Source organism: Haliotis rufescens, unplaced genomic scaffold (assembly GCF_023055435.1).
Source record: "Haliotis rufescens isolate VD_foot unplaced genomic scaffold, xgHalRufe1.0.p SCAF_1, whole genome shotgun sequence".
In the NCBI taxonomy this organism is placed as follows: Eukaryota; Metazoa; Mollusca; class Gastropoda; order Lepetellida; family Haliotidae; genus Haliotis; species Haliotis rufescens.
The window spans coordinates 74,135,725-74,145,613 of record NW_025963779.1 but is presented as its reverse complement, the minus strand read 5'-3'; the positions used below and the strand labels follow the sequence as shown (position 1 = coordinate 74,145,613).

The window sequence follows — 9,889 nt, the reverse complement described above, 5'->3', positions numbered from 1 at the left end:
ATCGAATTTATCAACAGTCCTTTCAATTTTCAATTAAATATAAAACAAACTCGGTGTACTTTGTTTACCCCTCTATTTTGTTTGGGGTCTGGCGACACTAACAGCTTCTTTAAAAGGCATTTAGAAATCGGAGTACTAAGTAAGGATAAGAATTTATGGATGAACAACACTGACAGGTTGCACACATTGCACCAAACAAGCAGTCATAAGGATTTGGACATGGAAACAGACAAGTTGATAGTTTATTTATGTTTCAAATTGAGCATATCTATACAACATACAAAACAAAGACGAAACAGGTGCAAGCACTTCCTGCAGGAGAGACAAGGAGCAATTGCAATATGAGATGAGTGAATGAGTGAGTGTGAATGGTTTAAAGCCCCTTTCACTAATATTTCGGCATTATCACGGCAGGGGACACCGGAAAATGGGCTTCACACATTAAACCCATGTGGTGAATAGAACCCGGGTCTTCGGCGTGACGAGCGAAAGCTTTAACCACTGCGCCCCCAATATGATATGATGCTACACAAATAATTAGTAACAGCCATTTTAACTATTAATTTTATTTCAGCACTTGGGGAAAAATAGAATTAGGTGAGTTTAGTTAATATCAAACGTCAACCTCAGAGAAAAACAGTCTCGATTATCGTCCGAAACAGATTCCCTTTTGCATAAATGGCAAAATAGCGATGACAAGTATATGAATGGATAACTGAAAATCAGTGATGACGCAAGGTATTCCCGAAATGCCTGAAGACACGTATGACATAAAAACATGTACAATTTTATTCATGCTACCTCAATCGGACTCAACACTTTTCGATCAGTCGACAAAGATATGTTCGATGTGTCGCTAATATTATCGCTCCAGTGTGTGTCCTTCTGATCAGGTGCACCCTTATTGGGATCTTTGTCGGTCTTTTCACCGCTCGCCACTGGTGGCGGAATGACGTCAATTGCAGGAACTCTTTCTTCCACCACCTTCGCTTCCGGTTTGCAGAGTATCTCTGATGGGATGACTTTGTTGCGCTCCTTCCATTCTTCCCGCTTCCGCTTGGTGCAAAACTTACAGTACAAGCTGCAGACAGCCACGACCAGCAGGAACACTGCCAGGATGCAGCACCCCACAACAATTTCAGTTGTGGTCCTCCCCTCGCTGTACCTTTTTTTCGCGACAACACCATCTGCATCAGAAACATCATATTTCACTAACAAAGACAAACGGCAACACCATCTGCATCAGAAACATCATATTTCACTAAAAAGGACTCACGGCAACACCATCTGTATCAGAAACATCATATTTCACTAACAAAGACTCACAGCAACAACATCTGCATCGGAAACATCATATTTCACTAATAAAGACTCATGGCAACAACATCTGCATAGGAAACATCATATTTCACTAACAAAGACAAACGGCAACACCATCTGCATCAGAAACATCATATTTCACTAACAAAGACTCACGGCAACACCATCTGCATCAGAAACATCATAGTTCACTAACAAAGACTCACGGCAACACCATCTGCATCAGAAACATCATATTTCACTAACAAAGACTCACGGCAACACCATCTGCATCAGAAACATCACATTTCACTAACAAAGACTCACGGCAACACCATCTGCATCAGAAACATCACATTTCACTAACAAAGACTCACGGTAAAACCATCCTCATCAAAAACTTCGTTCGCTAAGACACATGGTCTCCTTGGGTTCACACGGCCTTTTTTTATCACATTTAATAGCACATCTCGTAGCACCAACCCAAGTCTAACAAAGAGTAAAAAGACATAGGAGAATAGAATAATTGAACGTTGTGAGTAGTGATAGTCTTGTAGGGACTGAGGTATTTCAGAAGTATAAGATGTAGTAGTTGATTTGATTCTTTATATTAGGACTCCAGAATAGCAAGATCTACCTGTCCATAACAGCATCAGCAAACTCCCAAGAACTCTGAAATACAGACAAACAAAATGTCATCCTACATGCAGGCAGGCAAAGAACACCAAAACGTCGATCAAACAGTGTGTCACTACCCAAACATCATTGGTGAGTATGGCTTTACAACGTTTTTATAGGTAGTGTTTTTACAGCGTCATGACATACATGTAGGTAGGGATGACACAGTGGTATGACACAGGTAGGGATGACATAGGTTGGAATGACATATATAGGGATGACATAGGTAGGGATGACACAGTGGTATGACATAGATAGGGATTACATAGGTAAGGTTGACACAGTGGTATGACATAGGTAGGGATGACATAGGTAGGGATGACACAGTGGTATGACACAGGTAGGGATGACATAGGTTGGAATGACATATATAGGGATGACATAGGTAGGGATGACACAGTGGTATGACATAGGTAGGGATGACATAGGTAGGGATGACACAGTGGTATGACACAGGTAGGGATGACATAGGTTGGAATGACATATATAGGGATGACATAGGTAGGGATGACACAGTGGTATGACATAGGTAGGGATGACATAGGTAGGGATGACACAGTGGTATGAAATAGGTGGGGATGACACAGTGGTATGATATAGGTGGGGATGACATAGATAGGGATGACACAGTGGTATGAAATAAGTGGGAATGACACAGGTAGGGATAACATAGGTGGGAATGACACAATGGTGACATAGGTTGGAATGACATATATAGGGATGACATAGGTAGGGATGACACAATGGTATGAAATAGGTAGGGATGACACAGTGGTATAACTTAGGTAGGGATGACACAGTGTTATGACATAGGTGGGGATGACACAGTGATATGACATAGGTAAGGATGACACATTGATATGACATGGGTAGGGATGACATAGTTGTATAACATAGGTGGGGATGACATAGTTGTATAACATAGGTAGGGATGACACAGTGGTATGACATAGGTAGGGATGAAACAGTGGTATGGCATAGGTAGGGATAACACAGTGGTATAACATAGGTAGGGATGACACAGTGTTATGACATAGGTGGGGATGACACAGTGATATTACATAGGTAGGGATGACACATTGATATGACATGGGTAGGGATGACACATTGATATGACATGGGAAGGGGATGACACATTGATATGACATGGGTAGGGATGACATAGTGGTATAACATAGGTAGGGATGACACAGTGATATGACATAGGTAGGGATGACACATTGATATGACATGGGTAGGGATGACATAGTGGTATAACATAGGTATGGATGACATAGTGGTATAACATAGGTATGGATGACACAGTGGTATGACATAGGTAAGGAAGAAACAGTGGTATGGCATAGGTAGGGATAACACAGAGGTATAACATAGGTAGGGATGACACAGTGGTATAACATAGGTAGGGATGACACAGTGGTATAACATAGGTAGGTATGACACAGTGGTATAACATAGGTAGGGATGACACAGTGGTATAACATAGGTAGGGATGACATAGTGGTATAACATAGGGAGGGATGACACATTGGTATAACATAGGTAGGGATGACATAGTGGTATAACAAAGGTAGGGATGACACAGTGGTATAAAATAGGTAGGGATGACATAGTGGTATGACATAGGTAGGGATAACACAGTGGTATAACATAGGTGGTAATGACCCAGTGGTATGACATAGGTAGGGATAACACAGTGGTATAACATAGGTAGGTATGACACAGTGGTATAACATATGTAGGGATGACACAGTGATATGACATAGGTAGGGCATAACACAGTGGTATAACATAGGTGGTAATGACCCAGTGGTATGACATAGGTAGGGATAACACAGTGGTATAACATAGGTAGGTATGACACAGTGGTATAACATAGGTAGGGATGACACAGTGGTATGACATGGGTAGGGATGACACAGTGGTATAACATAGGTAGGGATGACATAGTGGTGTGACACAGGTAGGGATAACACATTGGTATGAAATAGGTAGGGATGGCATAGTGGTATAACATAGGTAGGGATGACACATTGGTATGAAATAGATAGGGATGACCCAGTGGTATGATATAGGTACGGATAACACAGTGGTATGACATAGGTAGGGATAACACAGTGATATGACATAGGGAGGGATAACACAGTGGTATAACATAGGTAGGGATGACACAGTGATATGACATGGGTAGGGATGACACAGTGGTATAACATAGGTAGGGATGACATAGTGGTATGACATAGGTAGGGATAACACAGTGGTATGAAATAGGTAGGGATGGCACAGTGGTATAACATAGGGAGGGATGACACATTGGTATGAAATAGGTAGGGATGACCCAGTGGTATGACATAGGTACGGATAACACAGTGGTATGACATAGGTAGGGATGACACAGTGGTATAACATAGGTAGGGATGACACAGTGGTATAACATAGGTAGGGATGACACAGTGGTATGACATAGGTAAGGATGTAACAGTGGTATGACATAGGTAGGGATGACATAGTGGTATGAAATAGGTAGGGATGGCACAGTGGTATAACATAGGTAGGGATGGCACAGTGGTATAACATAGGTGGGGATGACATAGTGGTATAACATAGGTGGGGATGACACAGTGTTATGACATAGGTAGGGATGACACAGTGGTATAACATAGGTAGGGATGACACAGTGGTATAACAAAGGTGGGGATGACACAGTGGTATGACATAGGTAAGGATGACACAGTGGTATGACATAAGTAGGGATAACACAGTGGTATAACATAGGTAGGGATGACACAGTGGTATAACATAGGTAGGGATGACACAGTGGTATGACATAGGTAAGGATGTAACAGTGGTATGACATAGGTAGGGATGACATAGTGGTATGAAATAGGTAGGGATGGCACAGTGGTATAACATAGGTAGGGATGGCACAGTGGTATAACATAGGTGGGGATGACATAGTGTTATGACATAGGTAGGGATGACACAGTGGTATAACATAGGTAGGGATGGCACAGTGGTATAACATAGTTGGGGATGACATAGTGGTATAACATAGGTGGGGATGACACAGTGTTATGACATAGGTAGGGATGACACAGTGGTATAACATATGTAGGGATGACATAGTGGTATAACATAGGTAGGGATGCCACGGTGGTATGACATAGGTAAGGATGACACAGTGGTATGACATAGGTAGGGATAACACAGTGGTATAACATAGGTAGGGATGACACAGTGGTATAACACAGGTAGGGATGACACAGTGGTATGACATAGGTAGGGATGACACAGTGGTATAACACAGGTAGGGATGACACAGTCGTATGATTCAGGTAGGGATGACAGTGATGTCATATAAATAGAGATGTACCGATGACATAGTGGTATCATATACATAGCAATGGCAGAGTGATATCTATGCTCTAAGTAGGGTTGGTATAGTGATATGATGTACATGTAGTTATGTTAGTGATATAATATAGATTGGTATGGAATATGGATATGACACAGGTAGGGGTAGAATATTCATATGACATAGGTAGGGACGGAATATTGATATGGCGCAGGTAGCAACGACATCGTGATGTGATATAGATAATGTAGATAAAGTAATATCATGTAGGCAGGGAAGACCCAGTGACGCGGTATTGGTAGCGATGTCATATTGTGGTGTTTATCGGCGGAATGATGTTATGTAAATGGAAGAGTGATGATAGCCACAGCGTTTGACATCGTAATTATACAGGTATATAGTCCGACATAGCTAATATGCTCAGTGTATGACTGCTATGGCAGAGACATGAGTAATGGTATACAGTTGTATGGTGGAATAGGAGTAGCAGATGACATGGTATACAGTTGTATGATGGAATAGGAGTAGCAGATGACAAGGTATACAGTTGTATGATGGAATAGGAGTAGCAGATGACAAGGTATACAGTTGTATGATGGAATAGGAGTAGCAGATGACAAGGTATACAGTTGTATGATGGAATAGGAGTAGCAGATGACATGGTATACAGTTGTATGATGGAATAGGAGTAGCAGATGACAAGGTATACAGTTGTATGATGGAATAGGAGTAGCAGATGACAAGGTATACAGTTGTATGATGGAATAGGAGTAGCAGATGACAAGGTTTACAGTTGTATGATGGAATAGGAGTAGCAGATGACAAGGTATACAGTTGTATGATGGAATAGGAGTAGCGGATGACAAGGTATACAGTTGTATGATGGAATAGGAGTAGCGGATGACAAGGTATACAGTTGTATGATGGAATAGGAGTAGCAGATGACAAGGTATACAGTTGTATGATGGAATAGGAGTAGCAGATGACAAGGTATACAGTTGTATGATGGAATAGGAGTAGCAGATGACAAGGTATACAGTTGTATGATGGAATAGGAGTAGCAGATGACAAGGTATACAGTTGTATGATGGAATAGGAGTAGCAGATGACAAGGTATACAGTTGTATGATGGAAAAGGAGTAGCAGATGACAAGGTATACAGTTGTATGATGGAATAGGAGTAGCAGATGACAAGGTATACAGTTGTATGATGGAATAGGAGTAGCAGATGACAAGGTATACAGAGCGGGTGATAGAGTGACATAGTATTGGCTTAAACTGACAAGTGTCTTCAAGTAATTTCAGGAATATGGTATTACCTGTTCGTTGTGAGGTAAACCATGGTAGAACACAGTCATTGAATGCTATTCACCACATTCGTCTTGGTCCACAGTCAAACACGGACACACACGTTGTGCATGTAACAGGTACAGGTGTTAACAGATTTAAGATCAGCGTTAATCTCTAAGGCGGATTATATGTGTCCCTCGCTCCACACATGAAGGTCACTCAATACGTTACTCAATATGCAATCCGCAGCATTGGCAGCAGTCATGTACAGTTTCCATCTGTGTGTGTGTGTGTGTGTGTGTGTGTGTCTCTGTGTGTGTGTGTGTGTGTGTGTCTGTGTGTCTGTGTGTCTGTGTGTGTCTGTGTGTGTGTGTGTGTCTGTGTGTTTGTATGTGTCTGTGTGTGTTTATTTATTTACGCGACACTCACACACGCGAAGTCACAAACTGTTTCCATCTCTCTCTCTGTGTATGTGTCTGTATGTATGTGGGAGTGTATGAGTGTGTGTATTTATCTATTTACGCAACACTCACACACGCGAAGTCATATACAGTTTCCATCTGTTTGTGGGTATTTATTTATTTACGCGACACTCACACACGCAAAGTCAAAAACCGTTTCCATCTGTCTATCAGCACAACTCCATCAACAAGGTCATTGATTGACCACCAGCATAGGTTTGTTAGGGAGGCATTCTAACCCGGAATCACCACGGGTTGCTAATGTTGTCAACTCTTACGACAAGCAATAGGGCGCTGGAGACACATGCTCCCCCGGGCCCCCACGGGGTTGTCTGTATTAGCGAGTGATATGAATGGGCTTATACCAGATGTCAACAGCGCTCACTCCAGGGGCACCAGCCATATGCATGTGTGAAAGGCAAAAGACAAGCTTTTATTTACACTCGAGCAGGATATGAGAATAAGGTGCACCCAAGCCACATGGACAGACTGTATTTCTTCTGAGTGGTCAGGCCCTGAGTGAACGAGTTTGACTTTAAGAGGGATTCCAGGAATATCAGGACCGAGGACCCAGAAATGAGCTTTACACATTGTACTCATGTTGGGAATAGAACCTGGTTCTTCGGCGTGACGAGCGAACACTTTAACCACTAGGCTACCTCACCACCCTCAGACCCTATATTTGGACCCGTGAAGATCCGGGGTAGAATAGGTCTTCAGCAACCCATGCTTGCTGTAAAAGGCGACTAACGGGATCGGGTGGTCAAACTCGCTGACTTGGTTGATGCATGTCATCGATCCGAATTGCGTGGATCGATGCTCATGATATTAATCACTGGATTGTCTGGTCCAGACTCGATTATTTACAGACCGCCGTCATATAGCTGGAATATTGCTGAGAGCGGCGTTAAACAACCAACCAACCAACCAACCCTATATTTGACACAACTATGTACAGGACAAGACACAAGAGCATCCCGAAGCTGGTGAACGGAGTTAGTGTACAGCTGGGAGAGCACAGCTGCCAGACCTACATTGGTGAGGAGTGCCTCTCAGCCAACGATGGGGATAAATGTAGGATCTTACTGCAACGAGATCCAACCTTGGGCTAATATGTGATTCCGGTGTCAAAAAATGTTGACGGGACAAAATTTTCAGATGAAACAACACGCATCAGTACTATCGAGGTTTGGTTGGACTCGGAAACATGAAACATGCCTATTCCAAGGTTCCTTGCAAATCCGTACAACGAGACATCCAGCAAATCCCTCTTTCAGAGATAAACTATAATTTGTGATACAATCCAGAAATGGCTTTCTCTAAATTCAAAGAAAGTATTTGAGACAAGTAGAAAGGGGACTTTATTCCTTATTCGGTCTGTATCCTACACACTTCTTACTGTGTATCAATGTTGCACATGACAGGGAGACACGGACCTTGCCTTTATAACTAAATAGGGGGGCACGGGTGGCCCAGTCGTCTAAGGCGCCGCGATTCGCTGTGCAGAGTTGCGTCCCTTGGGCACGCCAGAAACCTATGATTGTGGGTTCGAATCCCGGTTCGCCCCCATTATGTTTCTAGGTTTGTCAGCACCATACCCGTGCTCGTTGGTTTCACCGAAGTGGTAATCGTCTTAGACCTGCATCACTTCGGGTTTTCCTCCCACATTAAGCTGACACGCTGTGATATAACTGGAATAATGTTTAAAGCGGCGTTAAACCCAACTCACTCACTCACTCATTATAACTAAATACACATCCTACCTGAACCTCAGACGTCAACAAAAATAAAATATTTTTCCTCAGATTTTTCAAAATCACAAGGTCATCGATCTTTTAGTTTCTACTTTAACAGAAACACACTTCAAACAACTACTAACTGTTGTGGAATAGTTGAGACAAACAAAACTAATTCTCCAGCTTAACATCCGGACAATCTCTATCCACCCACAACACACATTAAAGCGAAATGGCAATATGAATGCAAAATCACTGAGTAGGCAGCTATAGTTTGTAAACGTCCCGGGAATCGGAGGATGTTGTGTTATTGAATCAAACATTTCTGTGTTTGTTCATTTCGTCAATAAGAAAATAGATATGTTCACCTGACACCATGCTAGACATCTCTAATGCCTGCAACTGGTAGCCAACATCGATAAAACTTAAATATTTACATTCATGCTATTTTTTTTAATATACATGTATTGATGAAGTTCAACTAGAATTGATCAAACTGTTGAAAAGGTTTTGGATGGAAGGTGTGAAAAACCCATTTCTAATTTCGAACGGTGTCGATGTGCATCCGTGTATGCATTGTATACACTTTATAGTGTAGTATATCATTGTAGTGCTCACACTATCATTCAGTGGTTTGGCAGCTCTGCTTTACTCTCAGTATATAAAGCCTTGTCCCTATTCGTTCCACACTGCCAACTTGGAGTCCACATGCATGTACTAGTGATCCAATTGTGCAGTTTTTTATTTGCCCTCATAGTCCTATATCGCCGAGTTGTTTTAATATGGATGCGCTGTAGGCGACTACAGTCGCCCCCTTTTCAGATACATGTGTCCTGGTGTCATTAAAACTCCTGGTAAATCGGTCCACATCAAGGACGTATTTAATCAGCTGCCATTCAAAACTATTATTTGTGTGTATGGGTACTAATTAACACGATGCCTTGAAGTCAAAATTGCTAACCACACCTAGACATAAAGGAAATGATCAATGCAAAGGGCCGTCTTGGTGTCCCGGTCGACCTCGTACTGCCTTGATTGGGAAACAAGCATAGCGCTCACCGCGCCATGTA

The 9,889-nt window shown here is 42.2% G+C and overlaps 1 protein-coding gene across 1 annotated transcript; it reads right to left on the bottom strand.

The window, feature by feature from the left end:
• Positions 1-550: 550 nt before the first annotated feature.
• Positions 551-6,751, bottom strand: LOC124139807. Its single transcript, XM_046507138.2, has 3 exons — positions 6,652-6,751; positions 1,937-1,971; positions 551-1,187 (listed from the first exon to the last, which is right to left on the bottom strand). The coding sequence occupies exons 1-3, from the start codon at positions 6,672-6,674 to the stop codon at positions 793-795; spliced, it is 453 nt and encodes a 150-aa protein (XP_046363094.2). The 5' UTR covers positions 6,675-6,751; the 3' UTR covers positions 551-792.
• Positions 6,752-9,889: the final 3,138 nt, after the last annotated feature.

Bases quoted from the DNA above. Each gene is read 5' to 3' on its own strand.
- LOC124139807 (XM_046507138.2), bottom strand. From the start codon at position 6,674: ATGGTTTACCTCACAACGAACAG. The intron at 1,972-6,651 runs GTAATACCATAT...TCTGTATTTCAG, and splicing joins GTTTACCTCACAACGAACAG to AGTTCTTGGGAGTTTGCTGA. The intron at 1,188-1,936 runs GTAGATCTTGCT...TTTCTGATGCAG, and splicing joins GCTGATGCTGTTATGGACAG to ATGGTGTTGTCGCGAAAAAA.